At 40.7% G+C, this 21,680-nt stretch overlaps 1 protein-coding gene across 1 annotated transcript in view; it reads left to right on the top strand.

The window, feature by feature from the left end:
* The window catches only part of cUnh8orf34 (chromosome Un C8orf34 homolog), a gene marked incomplete at both ends in the record, with an annotated part of 60,122 nt that extends 38,957 nt beyond the window's left edge, over positions 1-21,165 (top strand). Inside the window, 7 exons of the mRNA XM_083901485.1 lie at positions 407-492; positions 1,229-1,302; positions 10,308-10,422; positions 14,552-15,030; positions 16,983-17,079; positions 20,595-20,633; positions 21,041-21,165. Coding sequence (XP_083757611.1) covers positions 407-492; positions 1,229-1,302; positions 10,308-10,422; positions 14,552-15,030; positions 16,983-17,079; positions 20,595-20,633; positions 21,041-21,165 — 1,015 coding nt within the window. The remainder of the gene's footprint in view (positions 1-406; positions 493-1,228; positions 1,303-10,307; positions 10,423-14,551; positions 15,031-16,982; positions 17,080-20,594; positions 20,634-21,040) is intronic.
* Between the last annotated feature and the right edge of the window lie 515 nt (positions 21,166-21,680).

Genomic DNA, 21,680 nt, shown 5'->3' with positions numbered 1-21,680 from the left:
ACAGAAACTAAATGATTTAATAAGGAATCTGTATGCCATGGGTTTTTTTCTTCAGTCTTGATTTTCCACCAAGCACAGCCTGTAAGATATGAACTTTTGGAGATAAAAAAAATCTGCTGGTTCTGATATAATTTGAGAAGCAATGATGCAAAGACGAGGTTTGTGTCCTGAAAATGACCCCTGTCGCCCTCCTCCTGCTCCCAGATTCTAAACTCCCCAAACACTTCCCCTTTGTCTCATCACCTCAGACTGATATTGACCTGCTTGTCTCTGTGTTATCTCACGTTCACTTTCCAAACATGTGACTCGCTGTTGTGGCTAAAGGAGATAATGATGTGAGAGATTGTTTGAAAATGCTCCCCTGTTGTTGTCGCAGTAGTGTATTCAGAGTGTTTGTCGTTTCCAGGTTGCAGGGCGACAGCCTATCAGACGGCAGATCTGAAGAGGAGCACAGGACTCGCATATCTGAACAAGCAGTGCCTGACATCTCCTGTAAGTTCTTTTGTATTGGCTTCCTTTAAGACGGATATAATTATGTAAATGAAGTAAAGTGATGTGTCTTATCACCTTTGTGTCCCTGAGATTAAGGTCAGAATTCTCAAAATAAAACGCAGAAAAAAAGTCAGAATTCTGAGATTAAAGTCGGATTCTGAGAAAATTCTGAGAAAAAAAGTCGGAATTCAGAGAGAAAAGTCAGAATTCTCAGGGGAAAAAAAAATTATTCTAAGATTAAAGTCAGAATTCGGAGAAAAGTAATTCTTAGATTAGTCAGAATTCCGAGAAAAGTTGGAATTCTTAGATTAAAGCCAGAGATTAAAGTCTGAATTCCGAAATTAAAGCAGAATTCTCAGAAAAGTCAGACTTCTGAGATTAAAGTCAGAATTTGGCGATAAAAAGACAGAATCCTCAGATTAAAGTTAGAATTCTCAGATTAAAGTTAGAATTCTCAGAAAAAAGCTCAGAAAAAAAGTCTGAATTCTGAGATTAAAGTCTGAATTCTGAGAAAAAGTCGGAATTCAGAGGTTAAAGTCAGAATTCTCAGAAAAAAAATTGGGATTCTAAGATTGAAGCCACTGATTAAAGTCAAAATTCTAATATTAGAGTCAGAATTCAGAGATTAAAGTTACAACATTTCAAGGTCAAAGTCGATCCATTTCTTCTCCCCTTCCATATTTCTGTGGTCTCATGCTCTGTCCGCTCTCTCTTTATCCCTTGTCCTCTGGAGCAGCTCCAGTGCCTGGTGTGGACACGGTGGCGGGACGGCTGCAGGAATGCGACGCGTTGTCTCAAATGTCGGGCTCTGTAAGTGTCTTCCCTGCATCCATCACCAAACAATTGAGATCACCATACAGCCATCAATTATCGTGTCACCCTCTCCTCCGCAGCCTCTCTGTTTTTTGTGTGTGTGTGTGTGTGTGAGTGAGAGCGAGTGAAAACCACCTCAAGCCTCGTGTTTATACGACACAGCCGATCCATCTTCATGTGGGAACTTCGCATTTTTCGGGCTTACACAGCATTTTCAGTTTTCACACACAGCAGCTGATACCACAATTAGAAATCTCCCTGTATCACTTTGCTCAGCCATCAGCGCTGTCGAGAGGAGCGTGAAAGAATATCTGGTGACACGATGACACTCCAGGCTCATTTAGAGGTTTTTACACAATGGGGGCAAAATGTCTTGTTGGTGCTAAGGTAACGCGTGCTTTTGTTCAGTCAGAGACTGCGTGATAACCTCACACAGGCTTCAGGGCAGAAATCCATATACATATACTGTAGATGTAATGTGGCACAGAGCAGACAAACACTCACATGCTGTTAATAAAGCTGTCAGCTAAGACGCCTATACCTTCGTATAATTAGCCCCCCTTTCCCCCCCAAAAACAAAAATCTAATACCCTTTTTTTTATAATTGCCCAATCTAGGTGTTAGGCAGATTTTTTTTATGGCTTTTTATTTAAAACAGAGATTGGAGCCGAGGCGTCGTGCCGTGTGTGGAGCAGATGCAGAGGCTCCAGACTAACTGAGAGCAGACGTTCAGAGGCCGACTCGAGCTACTTGAATCAAAGCTTGTCATCAGAAGTTCTGATGGAGCACATTAACGCATGCAAGACACCGCCGGGCTTATTACGATCACATCGAATTTCCCTAATTTATATAAACTGGCTCAGGTGTTACAGCACGGGGCTGTAGGTGAATAATTTTATGATTTTTTTAACAACTCCATTTTAGCTCATAACTCTTTGTACACGACGTCTCCCGTCTGGTACACGTGAGGACAATGCTAACACCGTGTGTCCCACATGCAAACATTTCACTTACTGTAGTTTATGTGGTTGTTTTGTCTTTACCGTGCATGTGTTTCACTCTGAAATGACAACATATTATTACCAGGGCTGTCACAGTGAACATGTTAATCGTTGTGATTATTAACCCTTAGAACACAGAGCATTTCGGTTTAAACGTAGAGTATATACAGAGGCTATATAAACACACCTGAGCAAAAAGTACTCAAAATGTTTAAAATTGGATTGAATTTGTGAAATTTGTCACAGTTCAGAGTGGAAAGTAAGTGTCAAACTGACCACTCCAGGCACAGATAGTGTCCGTAATATGCTGGCAGCTGCCTGGTGACTTCCATTTGGACACCTACGCTCTCTAGTATGATGTGAATGTCTGAGTTTCTGACATTCACAGGTTAATTCTGTTGTTGTAATGTCCTAGATGACCTGGTTGGCAATCATAGTTCTAATTTTAATCTGTTGACAGCCCTTTTCCTCCACAGGTCAAACCCTGTCTGGTTCATGTGAGGACATTACCAATACTCCATGTCCCACATGAAAAGCCTCAGTGCAAACATTTATGTGGGTTGTTTTTGTCTTTACGTGCACATGTTTGGCTCTCTTTGAAAAGAAATGACAACATGTAAATAATGTGTTGTTGGTTTAACAGGTCCTTCTGAGCCTTCAGATGCCACAAGGAAATACGTTCAGTGTTTGATATCATACAGAACACTTTAATCCAGTCCAACTTTATTTATAAAACACACATTTTGAAACCACAGGGTGGACAAAAGTGCAGTACATACAAAACAAATCAACAGTAAGAGGGCTAATGAGGGCTAAAAGACGCACATACAAGCCAATAAAAGAAGCATTTAAAAAATTAAGACACACACAGGAAACGACTCGCTCTGGCTTTAAACGAGATTTAAAAAACAAGAAGTGTGGGAGCTCATTCTACAATTTAGGAGCTGAAACAGAGAAAGCTTAGAGAAATTTTGGGATGGCTAAAATGCGTCCATGTCAGTAGGCGAGCAGCAGTGTTTTGAACGAGCAGCAGCGATTCATTATTGCTCGATTTGCCCCCCATATGAAGGGCATAGCAATAATCCAGGCCAGTGCCAATAAAAGCATGAATGACCTTCACCAAGATCATCACGTGATAGAAGCTGGTAAAAACTACTTTTAGTTACCGCCCTTACAGTACTTGTAGACGTAATCTGCTGCTGCTCCATGTGCTTTTTTAACCTGAATTTCAAAATAAAGGTATTCATAGAAAAGTGCTGCATTTATTCTTATTTAACACATTCCATGAGCTATGCTGAAATGTAGTTTTCTTTGAGTTGTACTGTACGCAGCCCTGGTTTGGGCAGTAAAAGCTCGGTGATGTTGGAAAGTAAACACTGTTAATGGTTATCATTATTAGTCCGACAGAGCCCCCCCCCACCCCCACCTCGTCTCGGCCAGCTCCTTTAGGTGATAATTACCCCATAAAGACAAATACTTTCCTAAAGCAATCGCTGCAGCAAGAAATTCCTCTATGGTTCCCTTTATAAGTGTTAAGTGATCAAATTTAGTGTTTTTTATGGTTGCGTTGCCATCATTAAGTCTGGTTTGTACGGTAGAAATACATGTATGTATGATCATTAGCATTGCCGCGTGTATAATACAAGGCTGAGGCATTGTGATGGTTTGTTTTTGTTTCCAGGGGAATTTGGCCGAGTTTGAGCCCAATTATAAAACACTGTATGGCTTCTCGTATTTGGAAAGAGTTTGCTGCAGCGCGTGTTGGTAGTGCCACTGTGTCTTCTTTTTTAATTACACATTTCCTATCATTTTCCACTGCTGCTGCTGTTTTGGTCTTTTTTTTCTGCTGCTTTTTGTCGTGCTGATTTTTCCAAATTACACTTAGACTTTAGTGTTTTATTGATGCAGTTTATAAACTGTTTATTTTCTCTGCTGGAAGCTCTTCACCTGATCCCAAACAATTACTCATTACAAGCTACTGTTCAGTCACTATAGTTGCATATGTGATTGTTTTGAATGCATTTCTACTCTTTTATTATTTAATTACAGAGACTAGGCTGTGAAATGTGACCAAATTAACAATTTTCTAAAACTTAAAACTTCTCTTTTTAAACCTAATCTTACATACAAAAACAAAACACAGAAATAAAAAACTTGAAACAGGAGAAAAGAAAATGGCTTCTCTCTCCTACTTCTGCTACCTTTGAAATTTAACATACATTTAACACAAAAATTAACAATTTTGCCCAAACATGACAACAATCTCCTTCCAATGAGCCTCTCACAGTGCGACACCTGGTTGTTGACACGCAGACGCTCTCTCAAAGGAGAGAAACTGCAAATAAAAGTGCCATAAGAACCCAAAACATGTGACTTCAGGTCAGAACAGATGTCACTTCCAACCTGTCGTGGAAATAAAGAAGCTGACTGTGTTATTGTCAGTATCCTGTTTGCTTTTGGCTGTGGTTTGTGAACACAGTGAGCCGGTGAACTCTGTATATTATAGTCTATAAAATCCGTTAGGTGTTTATGCTGCGAGCCAAAACAACAGGAACTCATTAAAAGTTGAGTGTTAGACCTCACATCCTCTTATTCTCCTCTGGTATTACAAGCTGTACGGCTTCACACAACAGGGACATGTGTTCTTCAGAGAACACAGTATCTGCAGTCTATTACCGTCCACTTAAATAGATCAGCTTTTGATTCATTTTAATCTAAAACGTGTATGTTTTTTTTTTTGCTCCTGCACTTGCTTGTTTACCGTACGTGCATTTGAACAACAAAACCACGGCACATGTGGCTCATGATCCTGTGCTATAAAGAGAGAATATTTCTCCTCGCATGTTTGAAGAGCGAGTAATCAGTAACATCCAAGACTTTGTTGTGTGGTTGAAATAAAAATAACCCAAATTTCTTCTTCTTCTTTTTTTTTTTAACAATACTCAGTGTTCTCTACCGCACACATGTGCAGATCAAATACTCATGCCATAAATGTTCTCTTATTTTCACACTGCCTCTTCTACACCTTGCTGTTGCACGTGATTTTTACATTTTTGAGTTTTAATAATGGCAGTCAACCAGAGTTTTAAGTCTGGGTGTGGATGTGGCTGGTAATGCGATGGGATGTGATGTCTGCTGCCAACGTACAAAAAACAATAGCGAGCGGTGGTCTTTGGATGAATGGACTGTTGTATGTTCATCACTTATTGTCTCAGAAAACTACAGCGCCTCAATCATGACATGGGAGAAAAAAACTCTAGGTAATAGGTAAAACATGCACATGAATGGCCACAAAATACTATTTTGTTCCCAAGAAATAGGTAAAACATAAAGCCTCAAAAACATGACATGGGGAAAAAAACCTCTAGGTAAAACCTGTGCACAAAATACTAATGTGTGGCCACGAAATACTAAGGCGTGGCAATGAAATGCTAATATGTGGCCACAGAATACTAATTTGTTCCCATGAAATGGGTAAAACGTGGCCATGAAATTCTAATGTTTGGCCACAAAAAACTAATATGTGGCCACAAAACACTAAAATGTTCCCAAGAAATAGGTAAAACATGAAGCCTCAACCATGACATGGGGAAAAAAACCTCTAGGTAATAGGTTAAACTAGGTCACAAAATACTAATGCGTGGCCACAAATTACTAATTTGTTCCCACAAAATACTAATGCTAATTAGTATTTCATGGCCACATATAGTATTAGTATTTTGTGGCCATGAAATAGGTAAAATGTGCCTACGAGTACTTAAAGTAATCCTTTGTACTGACTTTATGCACTGACCCACTTCTCTTTTTTAGGGATAGGGTAAGGATAATAACATTTATGTTATGTTGTCATCTTTGTTAAAACAGAAATAAAATGGTAACAAAGTAAAGTGGAACCAACAAACCCCACAATGCAGTTCAGCAACGCTTTAGTTCACGCTTTAGTTCACTCCATTCAAGTCTTCAGAGAGGGATGAGTCCAATATACCGGAAAATACATTTTATCCTACAGAAACAGACCGTGCTGGGGTAGCATTCATCTGTCAGAGCTTTGTTTTAATGCGATCCATGATGCACACACTTTTTTATTTATTCTTTATTTTAACCCACATGAACAAATGGCTCCAATTTGTGTTAAATTGTCCAGGTAAAAGCTTGAAATAACATAAGAAAAGCTGCGTTTGTCTTGGTGTATGTGCTTGAGCCTTTGTGTGTTTGTATTAGTCCCTTTGCTCCCCGTCCTGACCACAACTAAAGAAAGTCCAACAAAGCCAGCTGTAGGCGCAAACCTCCAGCCCAGCCCAGCCTTGTTTGAGGTCTGTGACTGAGTTGCACACATCCCAAACAGTTCTTGTTGTGTGGACGATCGATGTTGGACCAAACCCCAGATTGTGGTGATTATTACTGGTGACCACACACGTATAGCTGCACACATGCAGACTATAAAATATTTAACTCTAGACTTCCATCCTCTCTCTCTCTCTTTCTCTTCGTCTCTGTCTCTCTCGTGTTTTCACTCAACATGGAATCAATTTATCCAGAAACAAGATCCATGTTTGTTAGTTGGGCAGAAGCATCACCAGAGGGTTTTTCCTCTTCGCTCTTTTACGTCTTTTAGTTTTGTCACACTGCGGAGGAGGAGGAGGAGGAGGATGATTATACAACTCGGGTTTTCCACCGCTGACACTAATATATACATAAGTCATTGCAAAATCACTTTTGGAGAGCGTTAGGCAATCTCTCATCTCTCTTTTGTCTGTGGAAATTATGGGGAATCCAATCGCAGAATCCAAAGAATGACAGCAGTTGCCTCACAGCGAGAAGGTCCAGGGGTTTCCAACACAGGCTCCTCTCCGTGTTGAGTTGGCATGTTTTCTCCAGGTGCTCTGATGTCCCTCGACCATTAAAACGTGTTAATTAATGCTGCTCCTGACCAAGGCACTGGTGTTTAATCTGCTCAGTGGCTGCCCACTGCTCCTAATCCCAGAAAGGTCCTTAAAGGTAGGGTTGGAGATCTTGGAAAAAAACAGTTTTGAGCAGGCTAGATTTTTAATTCAAAAGTCCAAGCCCCTGTCTTCAGACTTCCCCCGAAGCTACGCCTCCAGAGCACAGGAACGGTAAATTTAGGTAATTTTCGGTAACGCTAGCTGTTCCAGTAAAAACAGAGCCACCATGGCATCACTTAGTTCTCGTTTCAAACGCAGCACCGATGATCACTCTGGTCTTGGATCGTTCTGCATCAGCCTTTTTCTTGGCAGTAGCTTTTCCCAAAAAGATGTCTTGTTTGCTAACAACACTTGTTGATGTCACCTTTTCTGCCATAACAGTGCTGCAACCGTCTCGTTGGGTTTAGAAAGCTAGCATAAGCTCTGGTGTTGTCTTCTGTGCATGCTAATGCATGAAGAGGGGTACGCCCACAGGGATTTGGGATAGCGGCAATCCATTAATTCATTGGTTACGATCGGGTTGTGAAGAGGATGTTAAGCAATACAGTAAAAGAAAATGATCTCCCACCCGACCTTTAACTTTTACAATGGAAAAAGAAGTCTGATCCATGTGTGCTGCGTCATACTTTGTTTTAGATAAGGCTGCTTCAAAATAAGATTTAATCATTTCATCATACCTCCTTTACCGTGTAATCAAATTCATTTGTCTCTCAGCACAGTTTTGTGTTGCTCCATTGTTCGTGTTGCTATCTTGTAGGTTTGTAAATATGTATGACTTCACTAAACAACCAGACTTCACACCAAACAAGAGCCATATTTTGATTGTAATGTCTGTTTATTCATCGATGTTATCTGGGGGGCAGTTAACATCGATTGCGAGCAGATTTTTTTGCTACATCCTGTTTATATACGTACGTGGCTGCAGAACAGTACCACCCGTGGTCTGCAGCTTATATACACAGTACGTATGGCCCTGATTACTGTGGAATATTTCCCTGTAGTGGACAGAGGAGCCTGAGGGTCAGCAGCATCAGAAATAAATAATACAGCATAGATCAGTCTTTCCAAAGACCTAAAGATGGGAGGGTACAGCAGTTATTTAATGAATAATTCACAACTTCATTTTAGGCATTTAGATCTCTTATTATAGATCGTGTGATTCGTTATATTTCAAGACAGATGACGGCAACAGCAACATTGGGCTAGTAAAGCGAGACGGCTGCATATTTGACAGAATAAATGCCCTGCCCACCTCTGTATGGCTGCTGTATACACACAAATGCTCCCTCAGTCAGGTCTGATAGTATTGCTTGTCAGAGCCTGATACATCGTTTATGTTCACGAAGATCAAACGGGGGCAGAATTATAGCGTTAGCAACAACATGTGTTATACACATTTTACACTTCAGGCTACTTTCTTGTAAACCGTTATATTTGATTCAGGGATGGTTGTTCTCGTACATTTTTGAAATAGCATCTTTTGTTGGGTTTTTATGACACACACAATACTCATTATGAGCTTTTTTGTATCTTGCTGCTGGCAAATACTCAAAAACAAACACTAAAACGATTAAAAACTAAAACTAAGAATTTACAAAAGTCTGTTTAAAAGTACTGCTACAGATAATGCTAATAAATACGAATCCACTTTTATCAACTGTACATTTGATGTAAGAATCACGGCATCACAGTATGTTTGACAGTATGTGGAATTTAAAACAAAAACCTACAGTATATCATATCTTTTTAGTTTAATAAAGATTATATACAAGTGCACATGGGGGGAACTTGAATCTGTTGGTGGCCTTGTTTGCCTGAGAAGACCCAGAGCTGGAGGAGGACGAGATGAAGTCATGCTGTTGGATTTGGGGGGGGGGGGGGGAGATACCACCAAAGAGAGAGAGAGGAGTAGAGCTGGGGAGGGGATTCAGTTGTAACATTCAAGCCGCCACTCTGCTTTATGAGGGCTGTAATTAAGGATTGGCTTGTGGCAGCGTGGTTCTGTGTGCCAGAGAACGCCTCATGTATCTGACAGACACACAGTTCAATGCCGTAGACCCTGGGAATCCACGCCTGACATTTATCAGCGGATCGTTGATTCACTGTGGAAAGACTTTTTTTTTTTAGTCCACTGTGAATCTTGAACTGCCAGGTTTGTCTTTAAATATCACTGGAAAACTGTGCTGCGTGTACATCACCGACTCCCCCCAAGCCTTACTGTGTCAGCACTTTGTCAAGTCAACTCTGTGTCTCATTAAACGCTCAGTCATCATCAAATGATGTAAGTGTTGGCTCCGGAGATATCGTAACTTCTCTCGTGTAAACCAAACGTACAGGAGGTGGAGCTGTATCGGACTAATTTAATTTTATCACCTGTGCACCGACTATTGTGCTCTTGGTCCACTGGCTTAACAGATCATGAGTAGTAAATTAAGATTAATCACACGGCAAACAACAGGTGGCTTTTCCAAATCATGGCCAGGAAGAGCTACAAACAAGATTTTATAGGTGATATAAATACAAATCTGGATTCAAGAGTGTATTGACACTTTGGGAAACTTGTTTTCCGAGGCCTGCGCTCTTCTCTCTATAGTTTTATATGATACCAATATCTTGTGCATTTAGGAAACTATTCAAAAAAAAGGCTGATTTATTGTTTTTTACTTTGCCACGTTTGCTGCCGACAGCCTCTTTCCCCACAGGCTAATGTGCATACAAGCTCCTTTAGGTTTCACTCAGAGTTTTATAAAAGAGTTTCTTTCTTGAACCACTACTGAAAGTCTCGTGTCCCACACTGACTCAACAGAGTTCACCCTCGTCAGCTTTCATCTGCACTTGTTGTGGTTTCTTTTGTTTTTCCACAGCCCATAAAAAGAATAATTGCTTCTTTTTTTTCAGGGAGATATGGCTCAGATATTTGCAGCAGAACCTGAAATGAATATTAAAAGTTAATTGAAGGGTCTCTCTCTCTCGCTCTCTCTCTCTTCTAATGTGACTTTCTCTCTCTCTCTCCCTGTGTGTGTGTGTGTGTGTGTCTTCTTTTTGCCTCACTAACTAGCGTCAGGCTGTCTGGGAGTCTGATCTGAAGCCAGTGAGAGGTGGGCACACAGGCCTGATTCTGGGCGACGCCCTCTTTTCTAAGGAGCTGGAGAACATGGGCAAACAGCTCGCTGGTAGGTGTGTGTGTGTGTGTGTGTGTGTGCATGTTTTATATATTTATATCTATATATCTATATATAGATATAGATATTCTTTATTGAAAATATATAGAAGAGTATTGGGGCCATTTTCAAAAAAAGAATAAAAAATGATGACTTATCTCAGAATTCCAAGTTTAATCTCAAAATGCCGACTAAATTTCAAAATTCCGACTTTAATTTTAGAAGTCCGATTTTAATCTCAGAATTCCGACTTTAATCTCAGAAGTCCGACTTAGATCTCAGAATTCCGTGTTTAATCTCAGAATTCTGAATTTAATCTCAGCCGATTTTTTCTTTAATCTCAGAATCCTGACTTTAACCTCAGAATTCCGACTTTAATCTCAGAAGTCCGACTTTAACCTCAGAATTCCAACTTTAATATCGGTAGTCCGACTTTAATCTCAGAATTCCGTGTTTAATCTCAGAATTTCATCTTTCATTTCTACAATAAAATCAGTGTCATTGTGACACTTCTACATTCCTGTTAGAAGCAGTATAATTACAGAACATGAACAAAAACATGGGCTGTTTTTTGTTGTTGTCCTTTTTCAGTTCCAGATGCATAAATAAAAAAGTAAAATATGGGGGCGGGTTTCACAGCCCAGCAACTGAATATAAAACAATAAAAATAGGGTGTGGCCAAAGTCCAGAGTCAAGTTAATCTTTCCAATGCAAAGATTTGATAGACGAGGCTTTACTGTTCTTCAAAAGATGGTCATTGGTCACTGTGAGCCAATTCATTATTATTTTTGAATTTTTAGTGTCTTTACTCATTCATTGTATGGGGTAAGTCAATAACAGTACCTCCTCTGAGGACACTGCATTGAACTCTTGTCATTTGGACTTAAACAAAGTGTTATACCTTTAACTTTAACCTCACCACAGTTCAACTCTTAGCCCTTAGACATTAGATTCTACTTTATTAGGACCAGGTTTTGGTCTCCATGAGTCAGTGTTTAGTCCACAAAAAGTCCTGAGAGAGGGAACAAATACGCACAAAAACACACAAACGTATGAAAAACAAAGGGACTCACATGGCCGTTATGACAAGTGTGGGTGTGAGGGATTTTCTTGGTGAATTAAAAAGTGATTTTCCTGCTAAATGTTGTCAGGACTGAAGAAGAATTAAAACAAACACGTTTGCACACAGCAGGATTTCATCTCTGCTGCAGCTTTGGCAGGTTTTCCGTCGACGCTCCGCTGAGTCACTTGGAAGCGTCCGAGCTCGGCTCTCTGTTCCGTCTGACACAATGGAATTTTATGTTGAGCGTTTTTTTGGGGGAACGGTTTGAGACTCATCTTCTGAGTGTGACGTGTGGGTGACTCACAGTCTGCGTCTGTTGTCATAATGATCGAATGTGTCTCTGCTCATGAGGCACATGAAAGCCTGCGGTCGGCGGCCAGAGGGAACGTCGCCATTCTGCCGTCATATGTCACCCACTTGTTTGTTAATGCATGTCCTCCCACTGTGTTTGATAGCGACACTGTGTTTTTAAGACGTCGCCTTCACGCGTCAAACTCATTTGAAGCATCGTCGTAGCTCTGGTGATTGTGGCCGCTCTAAAACAGAACCATTTGCCTTTAATAACAAACTCACTTTCACCCTCACAGGTCCACAGAGTGAATAATCTGGGTGAGAGCTCGCACCAGGCGTTACAGCGACATTGTTTAACAAGCTAATTCAGCCCTTTCAAGCCTTTATTAGCTGCCCGTACTTTTCCATGTTTGGAGCCAGAGCCTAACTTTTCATCTTACATCATTACCCCCAATTACGTGGTCGTGCATGTGCTCCACGTCGCCCCCCCTTTGCGGCACAATAAATCTAATTATTCTTTTCAATAAAATGTTTGATTTGGCTTTCGCCTCAGTGAAAACCCTTATAATGCCCGTGCTGTTGTTAATGCAATACAATGGTTTTGTAGAAATGAACATAAACACAAAAATATGCCATGCTGCATCCATATTGAATATGTACGGAAGAGTATTAGTGCCACATGTAGAGATCTTTTGGAAAAAAAGAAAAAAAAAATTAAAACAGCATTGGATTTTGAGATTGAAGTCACAATTCTGACTTTAATCTCAGAATTTGCTTGTTTTTTTTACTTTCTTTCAAAAAGTCTTTTTACATGTTGCACTAATACTCTTCCGTATGTAAAGGCTAATGAAAGAAGGCGTCTTAAAAAGTATTCTTGAGCGTATGTCCATGTGTGTTTTGATTTTATTCAGGAAACCAATATATATTTTATAATTTTTTTAAGGCCCAAAGATGAAAAGTGCAATTGTTTTTGTTTAGAGAAGGGAAGCAGTAAAAGTTAGCATTAATCGTGAACGGTTGTGTAGCATGCTACGTCCTTGACCTCTCTCCTCTGAGCATGTGCAACTGCTGTTTCATCAAAGACTTTAATAGATTAGATCTGGTCCCATTTCTTTTTTAGCTTTCTCTTCGAAACTTATCAAAAGATTTCCACCATATGGCTTGTGACGGCGCCTCTTTGATGTGCAGTCACTGTCACGACGGATACATCAGGGTCTTCCGTTTCTTTCGTTTACTACGCGGAATTTCAAAAATAAAGCTGCCGGTGACCTGCAGGTCACTTGGCTCGAGCCAGGAAGTGGTGGAAAAGCAGCAGGTTTACAGTAAAACGCATGTCATGTGTTTACCACTCTGCTCGATAAATAACTCGAGATTAAGAAGTCAAGTTTCGTGGGAAGAGCTGACTAATGAACGCGTCTGTTTACAGTGCAGTAATAACACCGGTCATGGATACAGTGCGTGTGTGGTGGAGGAGGAGGAGGGCTGGAAAAATGATTGAATCACTTGCCCCTTCAGCAGGTCTTATGGTTATGATCTGGCTGTTTATGCAGAGCATCACCCTGGAAAGAAAAAAACAGTTTATACACCGCAGCACGAGCTCATGTATGATATAATGCCCTCAGGCCAGAGTGTGACCTGCATCTATGCTCTTATTACCGAGAGGAGGAATAACATGTGGAGAACACAGGTGGTTGAACACGAGGTTCAGGACAAACTCGCAAAGGTCACCCACAGAATAATGAGCGCGGATTAAGCACAGAAACGGCAATCTGATTATGCATCGTCGGAGAATTGGATGTAGTCTGGAATAGATTTCATTTAGATTGAGACTTGTGCTGCATACTGAGCAGATATTTATCAGTGAAATAGAAGCATGTGTTTCACCAGTAACTCGAGAATAAGAGGAGAGGTCGAGGTTTGTGACATTTTTGTCATGCTTCCTTTTGTTTTTTTTCGTCTCGTTTTACGTCACACGTTTCAGTTTTTCCCGAAATACTCGCCGCTGATGAGTCACTCCCCAAATTATCCCACTCCAGTGATAACTGCCAGACTGTGTTGTGTTGAGCTGCGATCGCCAAGACCCTGGAACGCAAGAAGCAGGAAAACACGGAAAAAATGACACAGATGTTGATCGCGGGGAGCTGGCAGCGTCACTTCTTTCACAAACAAGGAATGTTTTTGAGAGTCGCAGTGAGGCAAACAAATGTGTTTTTGTCAGGAACAACAACGTTAGCAGGCCTGCTCTGTTGCTGCTTACTGTATATCAACTTGGAACGCTCTCTGACAGAGGAAGTCGGGATTCACCACAATTTACGGGGTCTATAAATATTTTCATCATTGCCCAGAAGAAGGATTACAGCGCGCAGTCTCGCCCACTTTAATGCTCAGTAAAGTTTGTGAATCATCAGTCTTCTTGTAGGACGCACAGCTTCTGAATATCCAACTCTGTCATGGAATATATGTGTGCCAGAGTGAGAGTGATCTGGGCTTCATGATGCTGCATTTGCTGCATCCTGTTAGCTCCATTAGCTTCGTTAGCTCCTTTATCACTGTTAGCGCGCCTACAGACGACCTGGAGCGGTCTCTTTATTAAACGAAAAGAGCAGCAAACGACGACAAAAAGCTACACATGCAACGTCATGTTAACTTTGCACACCATTAGATTGAAGCAGAATCGAAAATCGAGTTTGAATCGAATCGTGAGATAGTATAAGATACCCACCCCTACTACATATGTAACTATTTTTCAGTGCTGACTTGAATTATCTTCTTCTTCTTCTCCTCCAGAGGTTGAGAAGGATCTGGCCAAGCTGGCAGAGGTAGGGAAGATGACAAAGTGGAGCTCCAACAATCTGCACAGTAGCGCGCTCCACACTCCTCAGCGCCACAGAACACTGCCCGACACGCTTCCTCTGCACAGTCTGCTCTCCAGGCCTCAGTCTCCAGCTGGCAAACCCTGCGGCGTGGGTCTCCCCTTACTCAGCCCCAAGCCCACGTCCCTGGTCATGGGCCGGACTCAATCTCCCAGCAACCCCGGCAGCAGGACTCAAACCCCGAGAACGCCCAGCAGGCCGCTGACCCCTAACAGTTTATTGACGCGCTCCAGCTTTAACCCTGGAGCTCATAAAGAGGTGACCTTCAGGAGGTCGAGGAGTCGCCCCGTGACGCCCACGTGTCAGCCCACACATCCACGACCGCTGCTCACCCCGCCGGGACTCAGCACTACAGACAGCCTTGGTGCCAGCCTTCGGGCCTATCTGTCTGAGGTAAGATCCTCATAAAACCTTTGTCTGTTTCTCTTTATCAAAAAACTAAAGACTGAATCATCGTTTTTATACTTATACCGCACGAATGAGGTGATCGATATTAGTCTGGACGCTGCCCGTTAATGTGTTGCAACACGTCGGGAGATTGATTGTCTTGACAAAAAAGAGCAAAGAGCAATCCAACTTTATTTATAAAGCACTTTAAACAACAGCAGCTGAAACAAAGCATACAAACGTGACCTAATAGACCTAAGAAGAAACAATAAAACAATAAAATACTATAGAAAATATAAAAACAACACAAATGATATATAATACAGTAAAACTAGGAAAAAGATAAGAACCAAAGTCTCATACTGGGTCAAAGGCCAAAGAGTTAAAATGGGTTATAAAATGTCGTACATTTATAAAGAAAGTTGAGAAATCAACTTTCACATAGCCTCCAGGTTTCTCTTTTGCTGAGCTGGTTTCTTCAGGCTGTAGTTTCATATTTAACGGGCAGACAGATGAGTGCTATAGATTTCATGTTGCTGTTGGCAAGAGATTAAAAATGTGAAAAATGGAACTAGTGCATTAATGGACACCGTTATGTCCGTTGGCATGTTACTTTTTCGGTGTTCCTTAACGTTTGAGATTTATCCGGGAATAAAACGGATGGAGTGCACACACAGTGTGTAAATCAAACAAAGTAAAAGTGTCGTAAAATCAGTGCAGCTTCACTGTAATGTTTTAGTACGAGCGAGATGAGTGAACCTGTGAGTGTGGAACGGGCTCTGTGCCCGAGAGTAAAGCTGGCCGTGGAACAGCAGAGAGATTATGACAGAGCTCATAATAATATCACACACGCTGCTGCACGCTCTTAGTGTGGGCTCTGGAGGTCTGTACAGTAGGATGTCCTTTCATTGTGGAAACATTAGTCTGGCATAGAATGAGGGACTTTCACTGGGATTTCTTTCTTTCGTTCTTTCTTCGACTCCTTTCATGATCTACTTAGCAGCAGCAGCACTATTAAAAATATGAAAGCCCTTTGAAGGCTTCAGACTTGGGTTGGCAGGAATGTTGCAGGCCCTCTGTGTGCTCACATGTTGACACCTTTAGATTATCCCCAAACACCACACAGCTCATGTATAGAAGGATTTAAAGCTCTGGATGTTGAGTGAAGGAATTTTACTCGACTTTTCATTAAAATACTTAAAGGTCGGGTTGGAGAACCTGGAAAATACTGTTGGAGCAGTTTGAATTCAAAAGTACAAGTCAGTTAAATCATCTTTAAAAATCTGAGTTGGTTTTGCTTCTTATGTGTTTTACTATGCTTTATATAGTTTTTAAATGTTTTTTTGTTTTTTTTTATGGTATTTGACGTCATTCTGTAGAGCACTTTGGTCAAACTCGGTTGTTTTTAAAATGTGCTCTATAAATAAACCTTGACTTGACTTGACTTCCCTCCGAAGCTCCGCCTCCAGAGCACAGGAACACACAACAAACACAACATCGGTAACTTTCGGTACTTTTCGGTGATGCTAACTTTTTCGGATACTTGTTCAAATGACAACGTGATGCAGAGAAACAACAAATACTCTAAAAAGATTACGACGACATAAACGGAGCCAACATGGCAGCACTTTGCAGCCCTTTTCTGGGCGTTCAGTTATCGCCACCAATGTTCATTATGGTCTTGCGTCAGCCTTTTTCTGGCTTTCCCCAAAAAGACGTCTTTCGTTTACGACCGACACCTGTCTCATTGGATTTAGCAAGCTAGCATAAGCTCTGGCGTTGTGTTTTGAGATATGCTAATGCACGAAGAAGGGTTACGCACATAGGGATTTGGGATAGTGACAATGCATCCATTCATTGCTTATAATCAGGGTGTGGAAAGGATGAGGATGCTCCAACTGTCTCGTAGCTAGCATAAGCTCTGGCGTCATCATTCCTTGTCTGTGTTTCCCTTTCAGGACGAGTTTTACCAGCAGTTGCAGGCCATCCGACAACCGTGGCACATCCCCAGTGACACAGACAGTGATATCCTGGAGACTCCTGAGCAGGATAAGAGTAAGTGACCTATGTAGCGCTTATTTTCTTCCTTATTTACCTTTTTTAAACATTTACCATCTCCTTATTTAAATCAAGGGAACTTCAGTTCCTTGTAGTTTCCCAAAGCTTGCCCCCTCTCTAATGCTTTTACCGTATGTATTTAAAAACTGTTAAGTCATTTTGTCACAGTGAATATCTGAAGCATTAAAGTGGCTATAGATCTATTTTAAAAAAGTGAAGATTAATGGTGCAAGAATTCCGTGTAAAATTCCCGAGGTGGAACTCAAGGACTGACACATAAAAGTTGGGTGAAATCCTTGGTGTTGGTGGGGGGGGGGGGGCATCGTAGGGGTGAGATGTTGTCATGTAAAGCTTCCTTTCCTGGCACCGAGCAACAGAAACATATATCTATCAAGATGGAGTCAAATCCAGCCAGTCCTCTGCTAGAAAGTCATAAATCCATTGGTAGTCGTGGTCTGGCTGCGATACAGAAAAGCAGAATGCTCCAGCTTTGAATGTGACAGAATTAGATCAGACCTCCTCGAATGTTCTGCTCCATAAATCACACCAATGTAAATGGCATTATGGGCTGATTGTTAAGAGCTCTGCCAGAAAGAAACTGAGAGGAGTTCTCAACGCAAGTCAAGTCCACTAATAAACTGTCAAATGGACTCTTTTGTGTGCTTTTAACATTGCCTTATATATGCTTTAATGTCTCATTGTTCTTCTTCTTCGGTTTTTAGTAAGGGTTCTTCAGTTATTAGTAAGGGTTCTTTTCTTGGTTTTTAGTAAGGGTTCTTCAGTTTTTAGTAAGGGTTCTTCTTTGGTTTTTAGTAAGGGTTCTTCAGTTTTTAGTAAGGGCTCTTCTTTGCCATTTTTAATTTGCCGTTTAAAAATGATAATCGTGACAACTGTGTGTATTTGTATGTAACTTTTAGTGTCTGAAGTGACCTTTGACCCTTCATATTATCAAATCTGGCCCTGGTTTAAAAACACCTTGGACACCTCTGACCCAAATTGAGTATTTGTTACTAGAGAGACAGGAAAAGTTCATCCTGTGGGGAAACCATAGGGAAATTATGACCAATTTGTAGTTGTAGCTATCTAGGTCTTATTATTTACTCATCTGTATCTGCAACTCAAATCAGGGAACTTTTTGATTTTAGGAAACAGGAATTCCCGCTCACCAAAGATCGAACATGCAGATAGTTGAGTCACTGTTTTGCTAAATGTGACTCTTGCTAAATAAATGGGTAAATACTTTTAATAGCCCCTGGGGGCCGGCTCTAAGCCTTGGCTCTTAGTTCACTAATGGCATTTTGAGAAAGGATATGAGCCACATTTGAGTTGGAGATGGTTCAGACACACAGAGAGAAACAGAGTTGTGACAAAGCGTTTTCTGGCGTGAGAGAAGGTTCTGCTGAAATCTGCTTTATGTGTGAATGTGAAAGTGTTGTGTTTAACATGCGAGTGATTTTATTTGTCTCTACAGACGTTCTAATTGTTTTTAGAGTTTTGTTTTAGTTGCATTTTGGCAGCTGAACACTTCATTTGTACGACTTTTAGAATTTAGAATTGAGAAACATCTACAAACAGAAAGTTTCCATTGCTGTAGCTCGTTATTCACACGTGAATTACACAACCTCTGGCAGCAGAAGGTGAGGAAACAGGTCTGTTTGACATGTTTGAATCACTGCTGTAATGAAACAGTTAAATACAAATACCTGTAACGTGCATGTGACCATGAATATGAGAGTCACTTCATTAGCGCTGTGTGACTTGGTCTCTGTGAGCCTCAGCCAAGTGTGGTGAGAGAGAGAAAAAAATCCATAGGTATTTCCTGTTATTCTATAAACTTCCACAATGAGACAACCGCACATACCACACAGCAGAGATGAAAGAAGACTTTCAGATTTTCTACGGCTGTGCCCATCTCATTTAGCCGACTAATGAGTTCAATATAAACATTTACATTGACGCCGGTCAGTGCTTGATAAGCTCTGAAGAACTCCATGTTTGACAGCTTTCAAATGATGAAAAACAACAGCTTAATTATCGGCTTATTGGCTTTCGTGCTTATTCTCGTACACTTTTAGACAAATCAGATCTTTTCAGACAGACTGTCTACAGTGTGATCACATTCTGTGTGCAGACGTAACGATGTAGGTGCACCGATTTTTGGAGCTCAGCCTTCAAACACAGACGCAGAGGGGAAAATGGAGGTGCGTGATCTCGCTCTCCAAACAAACGCCAGGTCAACTCCTCTGTGGCACTAGACGAACATGGCGAGGGAAAGGGAGACTGGTATAAATATATATATATACACACACACATATATCGTCATTTTTCTGACTTTGTGCGGTTTTGTACAAATCGCTCGTGTGTCACGTCAAGAGTGACGCAAAGACCATTTGAAATGGATTTGAAATTTTACAAAAAAAAAGTCATACATTAGTATGTCATCCAAAATTTGGCAAAATCCCCAAAAAGGTGTCAAAAAAAAAAAAAAAAAAGTATTGAAAAAAATGTGTCCAAAATTTAACAAAAAGTAAAAAAAAAAAAAAAAATCAAAAATGAGACGAAACGTTAAAAAAAAAAAATTATGTCCAAAATTTGACAAAAAGTCTGAACAATGTTTTTGTCCAAAAGGTGTCGACCAAAATTTGACAAAAAAAAATTCAAAAAAAAATTGGTCCAAAATTTGACAAAAAGTCTGAACAATGTTTTTGTCCAAAAGGTGTCGACCAAAATTTGACAAAAAAAATTTGGTCCAAAATTTGACAAAAAGTTTGAACAATGTTTTTGTCCAAAAGGTGTGGACCAAAATTTGACAGAAAAAATTTCAAAAAAAATTTCAAAAAAAAATTGACAAAAAGTCTGAACAATGTTTTTGTCCAAAAGGTGTCGACCAAAATTTGACAAAAAAAAAGTCAAAAAAAATGTTGTCCAAAATTTTACAAAAAAGTAAAAAAAAAAAAATGTTGTACAAATTTTCACTAAAAAGTCACACTATAGTATGTCGTCCAACATTTGACAAAAAAGTCAAAACAATATTTTTGTTCAAAAAGTGCTGTCCAAAATTTGACAAAAAAAATAGTCAAAAATCGGGCAAAAGAATAAAAAAAGAAGTTGTCCAAAATTTAGCAAAAGTCATCCATTAGTATGTCGTCCAAATCCAGTATGAGCAGCCAGAACGTTCAGACTGAGACGCTCACGTCTGTAGAAAACTGATTTGAATCGCATCTCAAAACGCCTCCAAATGTGGTTTGAATCAGATTTGATGACGTTTTCTTTTCGCTGTCAAAAAATCTTGCCTTGCCGTTTTCAAAACTGGAAGAAAAAGAAATTGCCTACCAACTCTTTTAAAGATCAGATATGGATGAAGTTTATTTTTAGTCCTTAAAACAGATGCTTGGCTCTTTATCGTGTTTCTTTAGTCTTTGTTCTAACTCTTCCTGCATATCATGGCAACACAGTGCGTCCGTCCATGTATCCCACAAAACATGATACATGTCCGTCTTTTGTTTTCACAGGTGCTTCACGAGATGCCAATAAGAGATCTGTGTTTTCAGGTGAGACACAAACCCACAGCAACACTCACACATCTCTACTTTTCTAAGCCAGTGCCTGGAGCAGAGGGAGCCCGGCGTCTGTCGCTGACCTCATTTGTGGAGGCACAAACATGTTGCCTCAGTAACTACCACTGGGCGACCTATACCGTGAAAGCCTCCACCTTCATTTATGGTCCGTTCAATTAACGTCACAGGCTAAATGGAGGGCACAGTGGTTCCGACGTGTGATTGGTGGAGGCCGGCCATGTGTGGAGACATCAGCGCCTGCTGCCCAGTTCCATTAAGTCACTTGGGTTCTGAGTTTACACGCGGCAGACAGCGTCAAATCTCAGCGTCAACATTTGGGAGAAGGAGAAAGTCTGTCTGGTTTGAGGTCGTCTGCGGTTCTCCTTCTTGTGGCTCCTGAGGTGCCCACAGTTCCCAGTGTCAGTGTGCCAGCCTGGAGGCAGATCTGAGAGCAGGCTGCTGCTGCTGCTGCTGCTGCTGCTGCTGCTGCTTGGCTATCAGCGAGCCCAGAGCGTTGCCGTGGTAACCAAACTCAACGCGCGCTGCTGCTTAAGTCACCCCAATCACTGCTCTCCCAGAACTTATGATGAAATATGGTCGTTGGAAGCTTAACTGGGCAGCGGCAGGCCTCATTTTTCCACTTCATGTTTGCCCATGTTCAAATATTAAATGGCTGTTTCACAGTAATTGCCCCAGTTATTATTCTTATTAGTGGTTAAATGTGTCTGATTCTGGTTTCTGGGAGACTGATGTTTTTTGTCTTTCTGTTTTTTTTCTTCACAGGCCTATAGTGACGACGACCACAGACGCTGATTGAAACAAACCATTATGCAAAACCCTACTGGACATTTTGAATATAACGTGTATGGAGACGATTATTTTTCTAATTCACACGAATGAAAAAAGATTGTATACTTTTTTTCACAGATATTTCATATAAATTGTACGTTCGCTGTATGATGAGACGTGGAAAAAAAGGTATGAAATACAACGTTTATTTTTCTTTGCTCTATAGCATGCTGATAAACTTCCATGTGGAGT

Source organism: Microchirus variegatus (genome assembly GCF_963457635.1).
Source record: "Microchirus variegatus genome assembly, chromosome: 15".
Taxonomy (NCBI): Eukaryota; Metazoa; Chordata; class Actinopteri; order Pleuronectiformes; family Soleidae; genus Microchirus; species Microchirus variegatus.
This window is presented reverse-complemented; position numbering and strand designations above follow the sequence as displayed.